Below are 22,532 nucleotides of genomic sequence, written 5' to 3' on the forward strand. Positions count from 1 at the left end.
TGTATGTCAAAATGTAGTAAACTTCTGTTTTTCATGTTGTAGACTTACCTACAGTACTTATTTTTCATGCTGCTGTACTGTATTAGTATGCAAAAATGTAGCAGCTAATTTTATTTTTCATGTTTGTATGGAGTATTATGTATATATTTTATTTTTGTGGCACTAAGGATGTCAGAATGCAATATATTTTGTTTTTCATGTTTCAGCACATACTTATTTTCATGTTGTAGTAATTATGCACAAATGTAGTACATACTTTATTTTCCATGTTATATTATTATGTTGTGTCTGTGGTAATGATTGTAATTAAAATGCTCACAAACTTTGTAAATGCTTCTGATTGTTTTTTTGTTGGTTATAATATAATACCATAGATTCAACCAAAGAATGTGTTTCAGAAGAATGAGCAATCTGTAATTGTTGAAAGTTTGTCTAAAATTTGAATAAAGACTTAATAATAAAAGTAAAAATTATGATAATGCAATTTGCAACTATATAAACTTTCATGGAAAATATTTAATCAAGATCTTTTTTTATCATCCCAAAATCAATGGTACATCCTGACATATGCAGCACCCTATCCATAAGCTAAAAGCGTTGCAGACAAATTTGCAGATTGCTTATATTGCTGCTATATATTCTTGGATTCATTGCAACTATTATATTGACTTTCATGGAAAATATTTAATCAAGATCTTTTTTTATCATCCGAAAATCAATGGTACATATGCAGTGCCCTATTCCATAAGCTAAAAGCGTTGCAGACAAATTTGCGAATTGCTTATATTGCTGCTATATATTCTTGGATTCACTGTATTATTGATTTTCCTTTCCTTGAAGTCCTAGGTATCTATATTTTTGATAGTACAGTAATAGTAATCAGAGCATGACTTGAATAATAAGGATGGTGCAGACAAATATAGCGCCAACAAAAATCCAAGTCTACTAAAGTAGGCGGTAGTCTTTTAAATGTAATAAAAGGAAAAAAAACTGTTTCGGAAGTTTGTTATTAGCTCTTTGTATGATATATCCTTTTGTATAATTTTATACCATGCATGAATTTCATTCAAAGAGTTTTTTATTTTATTCATATTCATAATAGATATTATTGCTTTATTTTTCCCATTTTTTCTTTGTGTTTTTGTTCAGACTTTGAAGTTTTACTTGCCTTCCGCTCATTTAAAAAAATTATTTTATTGCCAGAAGAAACAAACAAAACAAAAAATACAGTAGTATGTATAACAGTTGTTGTGGAAGCAGGCGATTGTTATGTTGTTTGTACTCCTATAATAATAATAATAATAATATTTTTTGAAACTACACTTTTACAACGGTGGCACATGTTCATACACGGTATGAGAATCATGGGAAAGATTTTAATATAGGAGAGGTAGGGGTGGAGAAGTGCTGAGATTTCTTTGTTCTATCTTTTGGTTTATACAGTATTTGTTGAAATCTGGAGATGAGAATTAAGCTAGAATGTTTGGTGGGTAATCCATGCAGAATCATAATCGATATACAGTAGTTCTTCGTTTTCTTTAAGAAAATCATTTCTGTCCATGTCATTGTCAGAGTTTGTCAAGTCATTTTTGTTAGTGTATTGTGGTCCATAGCACAATTCATCACCATTCTCTCGTATTTTATCGTAACAACTTTGAACAGATAAAAGAAACAAACACTTGAAACAAATTCATTTTTGTTTTAAATTATAATTTACCATGCTGTATGATACAAATGGTCATCAGATCACCTGACCAACCATACAATTTGCATAATATTATACTTTTCTAAAAAAATTATAAAACACGACAAACAATGTTTTATTTACAAAACTAGACAAAATATTATATAAACTTATTTAAACACTATGGAGTGTTTGAAGTTATTTTATAAGAAATCAGAATGTTACATTTGGAATGATGTTTATCCCTTAAAAAATTAAATTATGATGTTTACTCTATTTATAAAAAACTTAAGTATAAAATAAGTTTAATCACCTTTTATAAAATTACGTACAAATAGACTTAAAGAATATTTGCATAAAATATTGATGTTTAAACATACAAAAATATCTGATTTTAATTATTGGAAGACAAGTGCCACATATAGTTTTTATATAAAAATATCAAATTTATATATCTGTGTGCTTTTTGGAATATAATACTTGATTGTTAGCAGTTTGTTCTATTTTCTCAAAGGGGATTTACACCCACGAGACAACTAATAATTGTACTTTCATCATCCGGTTGCAGATGAACATAGCGCCAACAAAAACATTACTTGTGCATAGTTAATATTTCAGAAATTAACATACTATAATATATAAGATAAATGTAGATCAAGGTGATATAATTACCCTACCAAAATAATATTTAGAAAACACCCCTTGGTCCCATAAAATTATTTCTATAATACTGTATCCTAAAAATAGATCTTTTTAAACCACCCTCTTTTAAATCTCAAACTTATATAAATATTTACATGTGAGGAAATTTACAGTGTACTTATATTAAAAACTTTTATACATATTTATGTTTATAATTATATACAATTTGTACAAGTTTTGCATAATTAATGTTCATTGGCCTAAATAGATTATTAAGATCTGGCCATTGCTGCGTAATTATCCCACGTTCTGTCCTGAAGAATTGGTCCAACAGAATTTGCGTCGGCAACCTCCATATACCGCTGTGACCTCTGGAACTGAAACATGCTAGGCAATGGTGTAGTCTGTGCAGTATGTGATTGGTAAAAGTTGTTATGCTGGGGACTGTTCGGTCCGTAGTTGAAGTTAGAAGACTGATATTCAAACTGGTTTGCATTTTGGAGTGTGAAGTCATAGGCTTGTTGTTGATGTTCTGGTGAGCTCATATTATCGTATGATGTTGCTTGATTGGTACTGACCATCTCGTGGTGTGGTGATTGATGGTTAGGACTGCTAAGATTCAGGGGTGAGCTTGATTCCTGAGTTCTGTTGATCCAGTTTTGTCCCTGCCTTGTTGAAGTGTTAGTACTTGTGAGAACTGTGTATGCTGTAGAGCTGTAAGGAGGTGGTGTAGACTTTGAGACGGCTGTCATGCTTGAGTTCATGTTAGGACTTGCCATTGAGTTAGCAGATGGAAGATACATTGAAAGTTCGCTGGGCTCAACAAAGTCGGCCATATGTGGTACTGGAAAATCCATAACGTTTGATATGCGATCGTATTTTGCCCGTTTCATTGGGGGCATTTCTGGATCAATTTTTGGGGTGGTTGGTGGTGTTGGTGGTCCATGTTGCCCTGGGGCAGATGATTTTGTACCTCTGTATGGTAGTTCAATACTATCATTGGTATCTGGTACTAAGTTCTTAAAAATGCTTGGGTTGAGATGATGATGAGATGAGTCTGGTGGACAACCATTCTTAACTGGCTTATTTCTGCGTCTTGGTTGATATTTATAATCGGGGTATTTCTTCTTGTGTTCCAATCGAAGACGATCAGCTTCGACAACAAAAGGTTTCTTTTCTTTTTCAGAAAGACTTCTGCAAGATAAAATAGTTGTGTATGATTAGCTAAATGTTACATTGTTTGTTTATTGTACATTGAAATAGTTTTGTAAAAATAAAATACAGTTTTGTTGAATATACTTGTAAAGAGTAAATAGCCGATGGATCAGTAAAATAACGTTCATTGGTTATTGACTTTAATTTTTGTGCTTCAGGTGATAGATTATCCTATTCTATTGAATCAATCTGTAGAGGTGTTACAGTAAATAGTTTGTCCCATTGATTCAACATTTCAAGATTTTAAATACAGTAGAGAAAAGTTTTATTTGCATAACCTAGATGTACTCCTAGTAAAAAGACTTAACCAAAATTATAAGTCAATGAACTGATATATTATATTCTTGCAAAAATAATCAATGAAATAAACATTTAAAGTTACGATTATAGAAATTGTTCATGGGTTGCAAAAGCATCATAATGCACTGCAAAGTAAATTTCTAACGATATTTATTTACAAGAAAAGAAGAAAAATATATTTACCTCCAAAGACGTCCGAGTGTTTTACTGAGTTCAGCATTGTGTAGATTTGGGTATTGATCTGCAAGACGTTTTCTAGCTGCTTGCGCCCACACCATAAATGCATTCATAGGTCGCTTAATATGTGGCTTAGATTTTCCATCTTTACCTCCGTGTTTTGTTGGCATTGTTACCAAGCTCCAATCGTAGCCTTCAAGTACCTGTGAAACTGCATCCCGGATACTGTCTTTCTGTTCCCCATCTGATGACTCGTCACTTACACTACCAGGAGTGCTCGGACCATCGCTACCAATTGACATTGAACGTTCTGTTAAACTTAGTTCCAATTCTTTCTCATCGGTTAAACTCATCTTGAAGAAGTGTTTATTAAGTATAGTCCAGAAAAAAAAGCTGTATGACTTAAAATTGTCTTACTCTAGCCAACGTTTATCTAGCTTGTTAACTGATTCCAAAATCTCAACACTTATATAGGAAGTAGTACTACGGCCCTCCCCCATTCTGATATCACTGTTTTGATTGGTTGAAATGTGTCACTTCTCGTTGTCGGTGACTCAACAAGACTGCACAACTTCAAAAGAGAGTTGCCCTGGGGAATGCTAGCGCGAAAGAAACTAGACTTAAGCCTGTGTATACTTAATTAGTTTAGGTAATAATTAATAATGTAAAAAATATATAAAGAAAAGTTAAAGTAGATAAAAACATATACAAACGTACAGTTTTTAACCCCAATAGTTTAGAATGGAAAAGTAAACTAAACTGATTTCAGATTGATTCCTACCGATGAGTCATCTGTCTGACTGGTTTATACGATACTGACGTGACGTCAGAAGTAGTTGTATAGTAGTGCATTTGCGTCTTTTTGTTTTCAACTCTGATACAGTAAATAAGAAATATTATTTGAATGATAGAGTGTGTAGGTTTGTTTCCAACATTACACAGCAGTTTATAACACTAGCTTCTCTTCTATACAGTTGTTGTTTACTTGTTTGTTGTTTTGCCAAACGTATGATTAAGAGCCTAATACAGGTTATTACTATAATATGATGACGTTGTTTTGGGCTAATTAATACGAGGATGGTGGGGGTTGTTCTGGAATACAGGTTGTCTGCTAACTTACTGTTATGTAACTGTTAAAAAGTAACTAGGAATTCGAGCATCTAAAAGTAAAACCAGACATTTTCTTGTGATCTGCGCAAAGTGTCCGGGTTTAAACATTGGCAGTAAGCAACATTTTAATGGTAGCAGCTAGTGAATGTACGAACATGCCAAACTGTAAACTTTAAAGCTTTGAAATTCTGCTAAATTATAAGTTTAGTATATAGTGCAAGAAAGAACTGTGGGGTTCATATGTTATGTTAAACTTAAAGGGGTGTGGATGCATATTAGCCCTACCTTGTTGCTTGGTGTTTTTCAAATCGGCATCCATACGGGTCTCGTCAGCCGCACCTTGGGCATCAGTTGTACGCCACACCTCATGTTTCAACTACGTTACGTGGTTTTTGGGGCTGGGCATAAAATCCACACGGTCAGCTAGTCCTATAAAGAGTGCACTATTTTCTCGACGATTTTTTATTTATTAATTAAATTCCTTAAAATATCTCTTTAAAATAATTTATAACTGCCATGCAAAAGTCCTGATCGCTTTCCAAATAAATTGATGTTGCTTTAAATTTATGCTTAATTACATACTGTAGGCCAACTTTGTTGATAGATTCATAGGCTTAAGAAACGGTCTGACGATTGATACAGAACGGTATAAAGACGGTTAAATAACGATAACGTGACTATTAGCTTCGTTGAATCCAGGTTTAGCGGTCATTTTAATGTCGTAAATGTAAAAATCTGTGACGGTCACACTCGCAGAGGTCAGCAATAATGGACTAAAAACTACATTTTTCGATTGTAGCAAAAAATGGATGGGTAAACCGTGTTATTATTGTACTTATAAGTTCAAACTAACATCTTCTGTCTGTTCTCAATTTATTAAATATTTTACTTTCATTGACGCAGTGTTTGCTGTGTAGGCCTACAACTGCCCTGACAAGCTTCATTTTTATTGTAATGAAATTCAATACGTCGTTTTTATTTCATAATACGGATTTAAAGTTTACTGTGGCAAAAGGCCCATGTCAACTTTCAAGCCTTTTTTAGGCCTTAAAAGTTCAATGTGACACTTGGCATCGTGCCAATTCTTTTGGACTTTTAGAAAAAACCAACGCCCTCTATAACATGTAAATGTTAATATCAATATCTCTATTGTAAAAAGGATTGCCAAAATACTATAATTACCGTTGCATCCCTTTCTATGACTACGATAGATACACGACAATATTTACCACGAGGAAAAGCTATTTCGAATTCCAAATTCGAGTGTGGTATATTTACACTCGTATAATAATGATTTGGTGACATTACAACATTTTTATGATCGCAAGATCTATTTTAAATCTATTGATTTTACTTTATGAAACCATGGAAATGAAAAAACATTCATATCGATAGTATTAGTATATTGTCAAATTTAGCTGAAATATTTTAATATAAATAATAATCGAAATAGGCCTAGAGTTAGAGAAGAAATGAAATGTTTAAATGTAATAAAATGAATTAATTCTTAGACGTATGTAATTTAGCCCGCGTATGTTAACATTAGGTCGTTGGAGTTTAGTTAACATTCGCCACGAAATGGAATTATCCGGTTGTAAAATGTTACAATTTGTCACGTTTTGGCGGTATTTTTGTTTATATTCCGAGTAGTCGGTTTCTCTCGTTCTCAGGCTATTCTGATGAAATATGGATAATTTCATTACCCCTTTGAGGGTACATTGATTCAATAGATGTTTGATTTACTCATTGAACTGCTCTTTATATCAACGTGTTTGACACTAACTATACCCATAAGGGTAGTGGAAGGGTCCTAAGCGTCTGTTCTTTTCGGTGTACATCGGACCTTCAGGATGGCAGAGGCTGTTGCGGTTCAGTTGTTGATACGGGTGGTCTAAAAATGTATGGGTGGTTTAAAATTAAATACAAAAACTCATTTTTTTATGCCATTATATTTATTATGACCTTTACTATTCAATTGTTTTGTAATATGTTATTGTGGTATACAGTTTTGTTTTAAGACTGTATATTAGATACAGTATCGAAATTATTGCTTTATGATAATGCTTTTTACGGTAAATTAGGTATGTCGGAACATCTATCATTTAGGCATACGGTTAATTAACATAAAATCACTTTACTATTTACCACGTCATTAGTTTCTCATTAATCTGTCTTTATCACGTGACTACTTCAATCAGACCGCCGAATCTTAATCCGATATAAATCGTTCTGACAAGAGATACTTATAATCGCTATTTAAATGTTCTCAACATGAAGCCATGATACTTTTAAATCCGGTCATAAAATAATTACACTATTGTCACATGCTGTGTGTTCACTATATCTTACCATTACCAGTCTATTTTATTTTTTTTATTTATGTTTATTATTGATATGGCCATTGTATCCGGATCGGTACGTGTTTCGCTCTAATCCCACTTAACGTATTATTAGGATACGTGCTGATATAATTACGTAATACGTGGTGGTCACCTGTACTTTTTATGGCGGTAGCTTTAAGGTCCAGTCGTGGTCAGTATGTGTGAATTTGCATTAATCACACCAAGTTTCCTCCATGATCGCACATACTTGTAAGTGCAGTGGCATACAGCTTTTAGTGAGCATTTATCGACACATCCGAAATATTCAAAGTTAGTTCTAACTAAATCAAATAAGAAAGAGTAGGTTGCAAACGTGTGTTAATATTTATTTAATTTACAACTTTGTCATTTTTCTTATTCGATTGGGAACTTTCGTTGTCAACATAATGATTCGTTGAATACTTTTTGTATTCGAATGTTAAATTGTAAAGGGATTGTGCTCAACAGAACATCATTCGAATAGAAAACGTTAACAACGCAAGCTTTTTCGTTAAGAACAATCTCAACGCTCAAAATACTCCGTAATACTCAACGGAAAAAACTATATTCAATCAACAGTAAAACTCCCAATCAAATATGACAAAAAAAAACAACGATGAAAAAAATCTTTTACTGTCCTCAAATTGTCGTCAAATATATTATTCAAAAATATTATTTAACTATAACCTGATCCAAATCATTGTGCATATTGTATGCCTATATTAATATTTGTAGAAAAATAGAATTAACATAAATATCATTTTCCATGTAAATAACCAACTTGTTTGTGGATATCGATATTGTAACCCGATGTTTCCTGATTCCGTAGAATTGGGTTTGTAAAATCCAACGAAACCTAAATGTACTACTGGGAACGTGTCATATATTATTATTAACCGGACAATTAAAAATCCTCGTACCAAGACGAGGGTCATGCAACTGTGGTTTAGTATTTATGTCTCGATCATAGAAATCCGTAATTATGATGTCATCAATAATAGGTGCATTGTTTTTTTTTCGATCGTTAAAGGGTATTTTTCAAGATTATGTAATTTATCATAACTTTTTATTTATAGTGCGCAAGTTACAACAATATAATTTAATCGCTGTCTACACTATCAAACTAGTTTGACAAAAAGGTGTGATGTGGCCAAATGGTGCTTAAATATGGAAGTGATATGACATCATCATTTCCATATACGGGCACATCTCATTTTTTTGTCACATAGTTTGAAAGAGATGACAGAGCTTTACAATATTTTCAGCTTAATTACCGAATACAATTTGACAATTAAAATATGTTACAGTTTTGATATTTTGAATTTAAAATAAACACAGGGCGATAGGTAGGCAGAATACAATTTATAAATACTTTTCCAATAGTTTCAATACCGGAAAGTCTTGAAAAACTCTCCACTTTGAGCTAATAATTTTGAGCTGTAGGGCCTAATACTAATTTTATGTATCTAAATTTCTTGCTGATCGTTTTTCTTAAGTTTAATTTGTTAGTTTTGATGTATAAATTTTGTTAATCTTTTAAGCGTGTGCCGCTCATCCAAAATCGTTGCTCGAATAAAGTTTTCGTTTGAGTGTGTCGTATAGACATATTTTTGTGACCAAGTTGACCGTGGAAATCTAGTAAAACGAGGTCACTTTTTTAACGAACCGATACATTTAATACCATTGACACTTTTATAATGTTTTCTCCAAATAAACACACTTTTTCAAATTGACATTTTATTCGGTGTTTTAGCATTTTGATGACAGACTCGAGCGTCTTCACATGTGTTTCTAACGCGTCAGCAAGTTTTGAACCAAAATAAACGACGTATACCGTATTTTCACAGTCATATTTCGTAATTTCTATTCTTTATTACTAATTAGTGACTGTTTCCTGTGTTTAATTTACGAGAATCAAACCACGGAATGTAACTAGTTGCCAAATAGGAAAGAATAGTTTTGATTAAACTGGAAGTATATAAACATTATAAATAGGACTCCTATTCAGCGGAAGTGATTCTTGAAATTCTGTATTTTCCAGTGTTGATTTTTGTTTATTGCAGTAATCATGTTCTATACTATTTATTTCCTCATTTCTAAAATATACGATGTTTTATTCTTGTTGATGATCAAATAAAGATCGAAACGTCGAATCATGGCTTCGCTCGTTATTTGGAGTCAGTTTTATACAGGCCTATAACTACTAATGTTTTTAATGCTTAAGGAAATCATGACTATGACAAATGATACTCGGAGGTCAAAATTTGTAAATAAGCGATATACAAATTACAATTTGATATGCCAGGGACTTGCCGTGGATCCATTCCTAATTTCTAGGGACACGGTCATTTAAATCCGCACTACAGTAATTCCTCCATTCAATTCAATGATTAGCTAAAGTTATTGCCGATATCTCAGCATTTGTTTATTTTAGAACACCCGCAATAGTTTTTAGTTGTCGCCAATTGAGTGCGCCGGAAATAGCACCTTTATATCCCTCATTGACCATCAAAGTGTCTCCGCACCGGAAACGCTTTTGCAGCCTTTGAAGTTGAGCTGACCACCGTAGGCCTAGCAATGCATCTCTTTCGTTTCCCCATCCATAAATGCATAATAGGCGTAATTTCGACCAAAATACAAAGTATGTCTGACAATATCTACGCTTTCGGTTTAGTGGATCAATACTTTTTTAAATGTTTACAGTGACGTCATCAAGACAAAGGTATTAAGTTTTAAATAATACGTGATATCTCGGAGTTCGACCAGATTTTCCAATTTGAATTAAAATAACCGATTTCTCACTTGGAAAATTGAATAGACCTTAACTACCTTACACCGACGCATGGAAAACGAAAGAAAACAAAGTTTGTTTATTAATGAAAATATGTTTAAAATTGAGTGAGTGGGTTTGTTCCAATTTTGAATTAAGGGGATGTAACATTTAAAATATGATCAACAGAAAAATAAGAATAGATGTTACAATCAAACTTTTAATAGGCAATTTTGTAGTTTTAATAAAGTTATTCACTTTTACCACAAACAAAACATGATTTCGCTTATAAAATATAAATAATATACAGTTAAATTGAACAAACAGACATTGAATTTTAATCAACAATTATTATTTTTATATTAGGCCTATCATGTAAATATTTTTTCTCCATTTAATTCTTGGTCAAAGTGAATAACTTATTTTATACTAAAATGGCCTATTCAACAATTCTTTTTAAAATTAATTTTTTTCAGGGGGACAATATATCTTAAAAAGTAAGCGAATGGAAGCGTTGGAGGAAATATAGGCGAATATCGTGAAGGTTCGATTCACTCCGCCGATTCCGTCAAAGTATACTTCCGATCTTAGAAACCATGACACACACACACTTCGTCGATTATTCGCCCACCTGTTACGCCGGAACAAAATGTTTCTGTAACCAGTGACGGATACAGAAATTAAAATATTAATGGTATAATCATGGAGTAATAATTATTATTACTCATGGTATAATGTTGAATTGAATAAATGAATACCTGAATAAATTGTGTAAATTTCTAACCGTGCCGTATCATTAATAGATACCGGCCGGTGTTTTTGTTCAAATACCAACATTGCATTTGGGTACTGCGGTACCGTACCCTGGGACATAAACGTTTTGATTACAAATTAGCGACTCGATTTATTGTGTAATGGGTTGCCGTAAATATGTATAAATGCTTGTAGTGATGTTGGCATTTTCCTTCATCAAACTCCAGACTAACTTATACCGGTCTAAAAAGCTTTGAAGACGGTGTGAAATCTAGAGGTAAACCTAACCCTATCGACCCAAGAAATCTCGCGAGACCCTACGATTAATGGTGCTATGGATAGGCCGTCACACAGCAATTGTTGCGTTGTCTTTCACCGCCTGCCCTTCGTAAATCGTCCGGTCTCTCTTGGGGATGTTCCAAATCTTTTGCAGTAATTTGTTGCAAGCAGTCGGTATCGGCGTCATGGTTGGATGAAAGTCGGTCGTTTTAACAGGTAAACTTTGCGGAAAGGTGACACTGAATGGTTAGACGAAATGTCATATAATGTTTAATGTGAGTACCGACTCGGCATCGGAAGTTTACAGTCATACATGCTATGCACATTAAGTATCAATAATGTAGCAACTATAATACCTATGTTAATAAATCAAACCAACTTTCTCACAACAGCATTTTAATACCGGTATCATTAAGTTTTTGTTTGATATTAATGTGGAGAGATGTGTGCTGAGAGATGTAAGGTGGAGGGAAGGGGTTCGATGGAGTTGTGCAGCGGGTACAATATTGAGAGCCATTTGTATCGTTGATGCAGGGGTGTGTCATTGTTAACCTATGACGACTTCGATAAACTATTTTGTGGGATTTGTGTTGATTCTGTTATTCTCATCGATTTTACACAGGTGAAGTCGAGTTTAAGTATTCTACCTGTATACAATTTGTCGGGATAAACACCAAAACAACCCATGCTTATTATTAGTTTCTTTATCTCAATTATACTTTTGAACAAAGATGGCTAAACATGACATTATATCCTGTTCATTTATTTTGTTTTCTATTATATTTGTAACAATAAATGTCTGACGTTCAAATTGTGAGAGCTATTGTGACGAGTTATTGATAAGATTGTCTACTTAATTTTACTGCTTTCTTGACAAAAAGGCTTTGACTAGCGGTATAGTTATTTATGAAATCATTTCCATTCTTGAGTCGCCTTAAGGCATTCTTTACAGACCGCTTTCAGATTCAGAGGATTCTTTTATTTTAGACGGGTCCATTTAGACGAGTGTCAATCGTTAGTATGTTTGTCTTCGGTCTGTTGTTTGTTACATTACATGAATGTAGGCTTATTTTTTTTTAAAGTAGGACTGTAGGCCTATTTTTCTTTTTGGTTAATGTTGATCCATTCGAAAGTAGGCCTACTAAAAATGGTATTTACTTACTATTGGATCAATGAAAAAGAAAAATTTCTCTTCTATAATATTATGATCAAAATGAAAATTTATTATTATTATATTATTTAAGATTTTAGGCATGTAGGTCTATAGTTTGTGTTTAGTACGACACGGCAGATCTATTTATAATCTTCAGTATAGTCAATAAATTTAGTTTCATGTACATTTCAATTTTAATTTAATACATAACAATAATAATAGCAAAATACATAAAGCAACGTTATGAACATAATAATAATAATAATAATAATAATAATAATAATAATAATAGGCCTACAATATTAAACAAATAAACCATACCAACAATCAAGTTGTGTAGGAGTGAAGAGTCCTACGGTAAGTCATACCCACTGCACCAATGCCAGATATTCTTATTTTATTTTACCAGGTATCATAGCATTTTCTAAAAATAGATATTAGGCCTTCTGACCTAATTTCTATAATTTTTTAAATAAATTGTGTTTTGTTTGTAAGTAGGCCAAGTAGGCAGTTCAGTGATCAAGCAGGCATTGGCATTATAAAAGATCTGCTGAGCACTAGTGTGCCTTTAGGATAGGCACTGAATGCAGGAATGACTGCATCTAAAACTAATAATGTTAATTGAAAGTGAAGTCCGTACAATCACATTGCAGGCAGGATACCTATGTGGGAGGCAGGTTCAATTGTTAAACCCTGATTATAATCCCTGTATTTTGACAAGTTAAGTTGTGTCGAAAATTAGAAGCAGAAGTAACAATCAAATCAGAAAATCGGATACAAATTAAATACCAGTTTAATTCATTCGATCCGTCTTGATTGGAATAGGTTATGATTAATAATACGACCAGGGAGGCAATACGAATGTTATTTTTGTGAGATGATCACCTTTTACATCTGGCTACCAGATGCTACTTCTCTGCAAAAAAAGTTTTCTAAAGTTTACCATGTGTATAGCTGTAGACCATGTTTCTTCCATTTATTAAGCTCTGTCTACACTATCAAAAGTGTGATGTGCCCAAATATAGTAGTGATATGACGTCATCATGTCCATGGCGCATCACATTTTTTTTGTCACCTACAATTCTAATTTAGACAAAAATAGACTGTTTGTTTGCTATGAAAACACACATTTAAGGGCGTTGTTGATTGGATGGGGGATGTTGGTTCGGAAGGTCATTGATGTCGATAAGTGGGAAACTTAACTTGGATTGTTGCATGGTTTTTAAAAGAGGTGAATCCATGCATTCTAATTTTATTTTAATTTTATAACTCTATGATCCATGTTTGGTAATTACTAATAATAATACTAGGCAATATAGAAAGAAACAATCGGTTAGACTAGATGCTATACATGTTAATTATCAATGTGATTTAAGTGTCGATTTTCGACAATTGCAATCATATCCTTGTGTATAAGATCGTATACGTAACAGTATAACATATATCGCCTTACTCCACAGTGTTACGATACCGCTGATACGTTTATTAAATATAGCGCACTATACTGTCCACGCGCTTCCAATCTTATGAATATTTATGAAGGAAATTAATTGTAAACAATCTTTCGGTAGAGAATAAAGGGTGTTTATCTAATGATGGCTCTTTTTCCGTATCATTAATTGATATGATTTAAAAACCGTAATCACGATACCCTACACGCGCTTGAGGGTTATGTGAGCTCCAATGCGTCATTAGTTTCCATGGCAACGGTAGGCGGTTAATACTCCAGTAATTGTTGGTAGGCAGTTTAGTAATAATATGATTGTTTCATCATTCTTATTTGTAATATAGGGATTCCCCTTTTCTGTATTTGTTGTTACTAATGATTATATAAATAAATTGTTGGAAACTTCTGGGCCGGTCATTGGTCGTAAATACAATATAAAGGCACGGTACCCGTACCGTAGAGTAGTACGGTACTTCACCTCCTTTCACCCTGTTTCATTTCTGTATATTTCCCAGTACGTTTAGGCTATTAACATGATAAACACAAATAAAAAAAAATTAATACAAAATTCTTAATTCATTCATCTCATCAATGTTCAGATAGGACTCCACAGGGCCTACGAAGGCTTGAATCAATGTTTTTGGCAAAATTTGATTTGTATCGTCGCCGCCCTATAGAAGATTTAGGGTCCTATATCATTATAGGTGGTATTAATAATTTATAAGAATGATAGCGGAACTCGGAAGGAAAAATCATATGAGAAAACCGCAAATCAGACTAAGTTTGTGCTTATGTCATATCAACATGTCCCGTACTTAATGTCATCGACCAGGAGAAGTCCCTGGATCAGGCTAATATACGATATAACGGCCTAAAATGTGAGAGATCAGTCTCATAAATAGATGCGTTATGGGGCCGCCGTACACGCCGTGAGCGAACTCTATACGCACGTAAATGTCACGCTCTTTATGGGGACGTATGGATCAGCCTGTCCAGTATGTCACCGATACAGCACATTTATCAAATGAATTATATCAGTGTGTTACAGTAATTTAAAGAGTTATACCGTATCTAGCCTCATTTGTTCTTATTCCCACTGAATTAAGTAAATTGTGTTCTTTTAAAATTGTACGGTACCGGTACCGTAACAAAGTCGCTCATCGTGGTAAAACAGTCGACTATTTGTAGAGTCCAGGTTAAGACTAGAAGATCGCTGAATGTTCGTTAAGCTTGGCTCCCGAGGCCAAGAAGACGTACCGTAAGCGCCCCGCGCAAATAATTGCTCATCCGCCGAACAGCCGTTTATGATTGGTCAACTCATTTTTGTTGCGCCTACGTTGTTGCGATGCGTCTAGTGGGAACCAAGCTGTATTGCTTGGATTAATGAACAGATTGAAAAGCACTGTCTGTCTGTAACATCGAAACTATAGATCCAACCCACGTATGTATAGTAGCTTCGTTTGACGGCCCACTCTCAAGGAAAAAACACCAGATTAAATTGGTTATTTTTGGAGAAAAACAATTTAATGGCCCTTCCTCCATTAACATATTATACATGGGTGTATGCACAAAACGACCGCCTTTTATGGTAATAAAAATATTGCACCTATATTTGTACATTGTAACAATAGAAAGAAGAGAGAACCCTGGAATATCTATAAATTATATTGCTAAACGTATGGCCTGATGTGTTAATGAGAGAGTGGGTGGTGTGGGTGACGTTCATATGTTGGTATATACTTAAGCATAAACAAAGTTGACTCGAATGTATTTGAAAAACACACAATTATAGAAAAATTTCAAAATATAGTACATATTCACACCCGCCATTAGAATGATCTATCTGACAAACATCTCACCCTCCCACCTGCGTGTCCCAGACAACATACCATTGTTAAATTAAATGGCTAGACCATACCATAAGTCCCGGGCAGATGGGAAAGAAGGATGTCAAAAAAAAAGAAGAAAGACATGTGACCCAGAAGCGACGGATAAACCTGTTACGTACGTATTATACAGTGTCTGTCTAGACGCGTATTACCACCTGCTTTATAAGATTCTTCTTTGCACCCTCCCGTGGACGTGATACTTTACACTGCCTGGATAAATAGATTTACTAAACTATATGTCTGTATTCCTCACTATAGCCTTATTGTACCGTCTAACAGGTAACGCTAAACCGTAATTAATGAAAATTCTTTTACCGAATAATTTATATCACACTCCATTTTACTGATTGTTTTAATAAACATCTACAGACACTAAAAGTTTGTTAGGCCACAATAAAAGAGGGCGCTCTGTAATACATGATCGACTATTGTTTTATTAAATTGTTTTATTTTCTTAATTCCACAAAGATATCGTGGATATATCCATGATTTTCCTAGACTTAATTTGGCCTAATAGTGTACATCCAGATTATTGTTGTGTATGTGTGCATCGGTCAGTATTACCGGGTGTGTGGCGCAGTGTGTTGGACGTTGGACTACTGATCATGATCGCGGTTCGAATCCAACTCTGCCGCATTGCTTGTATCCTTAGGCAAGATACTTTACTTACGTTTGCCTCTCTCCACTCAGGTATATAAATGGGTACCCGGTTAGATCAAGACATAACTTTGCGCTGATTACTAGCTGCATTATGTTTCCATACGTGTTTGATGCAAAAATGACCGGGGTAATAATGTTCAGCGCTTAGAGGTTTCACAACATTAGGGCGCTATATAAATCCAGGATATTATTATTACCGACCGAACCGGGGACCGAACATTCTGATAAATGTAACTTGTCATATGTCACACTCAGGCTAGCAGTAATGTTTTAAACCCAGATATTGTCGTATAACACTGAATTGAATACCCGTGATAGGTAATTGTTCATCTTATCCCAAACATCAGGGATCCACCGAAGCGCCCGACTTAGCGAATTCTTTGCCGTCGAGACAGAAGTCGTGTAAATTAACTATGAAAATAGAACAATTTTGAACTGTACCGTATACATGCCATGTTAGCGCAAGTTATAAAATGTCTAGACTCTCAAAACAAATTGTACTTTAACACATTCAACTAAACCCAGACGAGTTTAATTGTATAATTGTATTGTTATTAAATATATTTTACTCTGGGAATGCGAGTGTTAGGCAATTTTAATTTAGACATGGACCTATAAGATATCTCGAGTCTCTCTCACAGTTCCTGAATTCTTGCTTTATGTTGTGTATGGTAATATTTAAAAACACGGCAATTCGTGTAGACCCGCCCCCCCCCCCCCCCCCCCCCCATCGAATATAGATACACCAATACCACCTCTACTCGAAAGAGTTGTGCGTTTGGTTCCACCGTACCATGAACACAAGAAGTACGCACAACGCAGGAGTTTGACCAATCATCCGACCTTAGTTAACGAACGTGAGAATGGTCAGCCTTGGACGACAAATTAAGATTTGAGAAATGTCATTAAAAAAAAAAACACAATAACGAAAAACTGGCGATTAAATTCATCAAGCAGTGTATAAGATTTAAGAAGTTTTGTTTTGAAAAGATATTATTTCTTATGACATACCAAGAGGAATAAGACGTTGGTTTTGCCGCAGGTATAGGCTGCCATACATTGTGTATGGCTTAACGTCAATGCTCTAGCCTTAACCTTGGTGTTTTCTAATGGATAAGAGCTATATGTCAATGCTGTAGTACGCAAAGAAAGTAAACCAATGTCGTCCTTCAAAATTATTGTTTTCTAATGTCGTGAAAAATGTAAAAGACTCAGAGTTTTAATCGGATTGGTTTGCAATGATCTTAATCTGACAGAAGGTACACCTGAGTATTAACATTTCTGAGAAAATCTAATAGGAAATAAACACACAGCAACAAAATGTACCATAGTTAAATGTCCTCTACGAAACCCAGTGACAAAATTGATTAGGGAAGTGGTACGGTGTATTTCCCATTTCATCGATATCGATTTATGTAACCGATTTTACATCCGATATCATTTTCTATGAACCTCAAAACCCATGTCCTTCGATAAGTGACGAGGAAAACAGTCAAATAATATTTAAAATTGGCCGTAGAAATGCATCAATGGTTAAAAGAAGCGACATAATGTAAAGGATAGTCTCTAATATGCTGTTTCCGATTATTAATCTTTTAATTTTGTATATTTATGTAACGATCCCTTATACTAATTTTGAGTATAAAGAGACTTTTTAATAAGCTTGTACAAAATTAATGTTTTACTAGGTGCAATATTTTTGTATTTCTATGTTTTTTAAGTGGCAACGGACTCTTTGAGTTATAGTAGGCCCTAATTGTTTTGCCTTTAGTTGCCCCTGACCATTGTGCTTTGTTTCTGTTCTGTTCTGTATTATTGTAATGTTTATTAGTCGAATAAATAAATGAAATGAAATGAAAGTCGAATGCACAATAGGCCTGATCTAAAAAGAACACATATAGCACTCAGCAGAAATCATCGAAAATTGAACAAATCATTATGATCAATACATCAGTACCGGTAATACTGAATTATCGTTTTCCATACAAAGGATCAAACAAGAAATACAATGATGTAGTTATTAACTATATAATATTTATTGAAACTACACCTTCACAACGGTGGCACACGTGTTTATACACGGTGCGTTCTTAAAATAAATGTATAGACAACAAACAGATACAAAAATAAAAATCAATCCCTGTCGGTCACTGAGATATTCAAATTACAACAATTAAGTAGTTAATAACTAAAAATAATAATTGGCAATAGTAATAGTGAAGAACTGAAAATAATAAAATAAACAACAGTAAATAATAATAACTGAAAATAACAACTGAAAAGAATACACTCTATACCGCAACAAGACAAAACATTTACGTATTACCTGTCAACAACCGTTGTTCGCGTATATTAGTTATTACTATTTGGCGGAACCAATATTGTTAAAGATGTATTGTCCCCCAAAAACATGAAAAAATGAAGATTAATAAAATCAGACTTTGAATAGGTCAAATCGTTTAACAAACTTAATCACTTCCGTAGAAAAAAAACCCCGAAAAATAATTCTTTAATAAAATGATAAAAGAAACGGTTAAATTCAACTGCCAGCCAATTTGACTAGTTTGCTTTAAATTACAGTTTTTCAGGTAAAATATTTTTTTTCCGATCCAATTTTTGGTAAAAGTGATTAACTATTATGTGACATTAAATGGCATATTCAATACAAAAATTTAAAAATATATTTTTTTCAGGGGGACAATACAGTACATCTTTAAGCAGTTTCATTTAACATGATTCCAATGTATTAGTACGTTAGGCCTATTACTATTTGGCGGAACCAATAATTATTAAGCAGTTTCATTGTACATGATTCCCATAGATAATTTATCGCACTTAATTCTAATCACCGTGGGCATCCGTTTCTACCAGCCTTTAGGCTTTTCTTTAATCGTGATGGTTTTGATTTTGAGACATGAATTACGTCATACCCAGGTTACTTTACTATATATCAATCCTGGCCTGTCGGTCAGGACCCAGCACCTCACCAAACACCCGTTGTGATACCGCTAGTCGCTCCCACTACCAAATTACCTGCGCGGCTTGGATGCTATAATAAATATTACTGCCGAGGCAAATTTGCGAGTTAATGGATGTAAAACTCATCATTGTTGTTCCCCTAGACATAACTTGAACTTGATAATGTCTGGGTTTTATGATCATCCCGACCCTGCTCCGTCTTCCCTGCAGCGTTCTCTACGTGGTGGTACCTGGAAAACCCATCCAATATAATTGTAACGTTTGTAAAAGTCAAATAACATGTCTGTGTTTGTAATTTTTATTTTTTTGAAGATCAATTAGGTCTTATTTGTAACCATGCTTTGTTTGGGCTTTGTTAAAAATGAATAAGGTGGAAACTGTTAAAAATCTTATATATCGAATATGTAGCCTAATGTATGTTTTAAATAAATATGAATGAGAAATACATTAAGTTTAACAACATTGAATACGTTTTTCATTCCATTTCATTATTCGAATTCAAAACAATATAACCCGGGAATATAACATTTAAAACAGTACAGGAATGAATTCAGGGTAGCAAATAAATAACCAATGGTCAAACTTATTTCCATTTTAGGGAATTTCTGACAACATCTCCTCTGTGTTATGTGCTACTATGGTAAGAACTTTTTGTATAAAAAATTATTCTTGATTTTGTGTCAGAGGTGTAATTTTTACTAGACTCGGAAGTAGTCTTGGGTTTTGACGCTCAGGACGCTTGACCACCCATTCTGGTCAACAAACTCTCAATGGCCCATATAATATCACCACCTATTGTAATTTTATAACTACTTGGTTTTTATTACTATTAATTATCATAATGAAAGCGATCGGCTACTGTTTGTTTGTGAGTAATCTTGTGCCGAATGCGTCGGCCGAACGAACGGAACCGACAACGAAGACGCCAATTCCTTGGAGTATTATGTATCGTGTCTGAATCGAATTAAAATTTAATATTTTATTGACTTTATTATAAAGTTTATATTCCCTTTACGACATATATTATCCAAAATTATACTGACCGACAACTTTTATAACCTTGTTTTTTTGTATTGTAAATTTAAGTTAACCACGAAATTTCTTTTTTTCTTTCACCGTATTTTTTATTCTTTCACGATAATTACTGTATACTGCTCAGAGGGGGCGCTAGACATATTTCTTAAATTTGTTTCTGTTTTGTTGTTGTGAGCCGGCCGGCGGCCTAGCTACGTCTCTCTCCCCTCCTCGGTGACCAAAATATGGAAGGTACGACGTCCCTGCGACAACGGCCGAGGCCTAGCCACAAAGTTCGATCTGAAAACAACTCGGAGAATAAAGAAAAACATGATAAAAAAGAAAATAAATTCACAAAGACTATATCTAATAATACAAACATTGAATTGAAGTCTGGTACTTATTGGTTAACCCGCATCGTATTTCTCCGTTTCCAGGCCTTCATTTATTGTAAGTTTAGGCTGTCTTAAGAAAGTATCACACAGGGATCAATTTACTTTTCTCTCAGTAACTAATAATGTGTGAGTGGAGAGGAAGTGATCATTAGGTCTATTATTAGAAGAACAGTGCTCGATGATTTTTAAATAAGAAAACGGGTGTTTGGGGCATGAATCTTTAGAGGATACAGTACAGTAAAGTTGGCAGCTAGTTAATTCTTGCCATTCAGAAATCTTTGCTTTGAACTGAGATACAAAACATTTTAGACTAAAATTTAGTTATACATGATCCTGCCTCCTATGCAGCACCTATTTCTTTCCAAACATTTTAGTTAGAACTTTCTTTATTTACTCATTTTTCAGTTGTTGCATACCTGGTTGCGTTGCATCAAAACAAGGAACTCATCGGCAGTAAGGGACTCTTACCAGCAAATTTATACTTAAAGCGCATCAATGATCATGTGAATGGAAACATCTGGCAGGGGTTGAACTTTGGCCCAACATTACTATGGTTTACAGACCTAAAGGAAGTTGACTACTGGTTGGATGCCATCGCATACAGTGGACTGATGTTGTCTGGTTTTGTCATCATCACTGGATGTTGTAATATGATCATTATGGCTGCCTTATGGATCCTTTACCATTCACTGGTAAATGTTGGACAACGATGGTATGTAAATATATATGCTGTTTTTTTACACTATAATATTTCTTTTACAGCAATTGACATTTAAATCGACTTATTACTTACATTATTTTTGTTTCCTTTTTTTTGTTTAGGTATGGTTTTGGTAAGTTTACATTCTATTTCAAACTCAATTAATAACAAAGATCGATTAGCTTACTAATATGGAAAGCATTTTTATTGAGTAACTGTAATTTTTTTTTCAGGATGGGAGTCACAGCTGTTGGAGTGTGGATTTCTTGCAATATTCATGTGTCCATTGTTCACGCTAAAGCAGGTTCCCAGAAACACCCCTACACCTGTAGTAACTTTGTTTGGATTTCGTTGGCTTATATTTCGTATTATGATTGGGGCTGTAAGTAATTTTATCAATTTTATTTGAAATGACCATAATTCTGTACAATGAAACATCTAAAATATTGAACATTGGAATGCATTAATTTAAAGTATAAAACGTTTTTCTAAATCCATTTTCTTGACACAAAAATGCATGTTTGTTGCAAATTGCACTACAGATGTTTGAAATATATTTTAGACAGTTCTTTGATAAACTGTTAACATTTGGTTGAAGGAGTTGACATGCTTTTTTTTTACTCTGTATAGGGACTAATCAAGATTCGTGGTGATCAGTGCTGGAGGGATCTTACTTGTATGAATTACCATTATGAAGTAAGATTACTCATATAATGTGAACCCACCTCAAATTTATAATAGGGCAGTTTGATTTGTGATGTGCAAGTTTATTGTGCGCATGTGGGGACATTGGGATGTGCTTCCACAGATTCTAGGTCCAGACAACGACCAAAGACACAAATATTCATAGGTCCTACAGTAGGTTGTCATAAAACAAAAACTTCCTAACAATTAGAGGATTATTATTGTGATACTGTAAACTTTTCTGAAACCAGATTTTCTGAAAACTGTACTCAAAACCAGAATTTTGTTACAGTTTTTTAAAGTGTGACAACCAAATATGGT

The 22,532-nt window shown here is 33.9% G+C and overlaps 2 protein-coding genes across 6 annotated transcripts in view; one reads left to right on the forward strand and one right to left on the reverse strand.

The window, feature by feature from the left end:
- The window catches only part of LOC144839771 (lipase maturation factor 1-like), an 80,229-nt gene that overhangs the window by 51,813 nt on the left and 5,884 nt on the right, over positions 1–22,532 (forward strand). For 3 of the 5 annotated variants that reach the window (XM_078695256.1, XM_078695255.1, XM_078695257.1), the window contains 3 exons: positions 21,233–21,558; positions 21,769–21,909; positions 22,158–22,223. In XM_078695256.1, coding sequence (XP_078551382.1) covers positions 21,439–21,558; positions 21,769–21,909; positions 22,158–22,223 — 327 coding nt within the window. In that variant the 5' untranslated portion in view covers positions 21,233–21,438. Of the gene's footprint in view, positions 1–20,655; positions 20,883–21,232; positions 21,559–21,760; positions 21,910–22,157; positions 22,224–22,532 lie in introns of those variants that run through there. The other 2 variants (XM_078695254.1, XM_078695258.1) reach the window with 2 other exon arrangements.
- On the reverse strand, positions 1,690–4,470 carry LOC144839399 (uncharacterized). The gene is made up of 2 exons (XM_078694729.1): positions 4,025–4,470; positions 1,690–3,520 (listed from the first exon to the last, which is right to left on the reverse strand). The coding sequence occupies exons 1-2, from the start codon at positions 4,369–4,371 to the stop codon at positions 2,599–2,601; spliced, it is 1,269 nt and encodes a 422-aa protein (XP_078550855.1). The 5' UTR covers positions 4,372–4,470; the 3' UTR covers positions 1,690–2,598.

The sequence above is a fragment of the Antedon bifida genome, chromosome 4 (assembly GCF_963402885.1).
Source record: "Antedon bifida chromosome 4, ecAntBifi1.1, whole genome shotgun sequence".
Taxonomy (NCBI): domain Eukaryota; kingdom Metazoa; phylum Echinodermata; class Crinoidea; order Comatulida; family Antedonidae; genus Antedon; species Antedon bifida.

Bases quoted from the DNA above. Each gene is read 5' to 3' on its own strand.
- LOC144839399 (XM_078694729.1), bottom strand. From the start codon at position 4,371: ATGAGTTTAACCGATGAGAAAGAATTGGAACTAAGTTTAACAGAACGT. The intron at 3,521-4,024 runs GTAAATATATTT...TTTATCTTGCAG, and splicing joins ACACTCGGACGTCTTTGGAG to AAGTCTTTCTGAAAAAGAAA.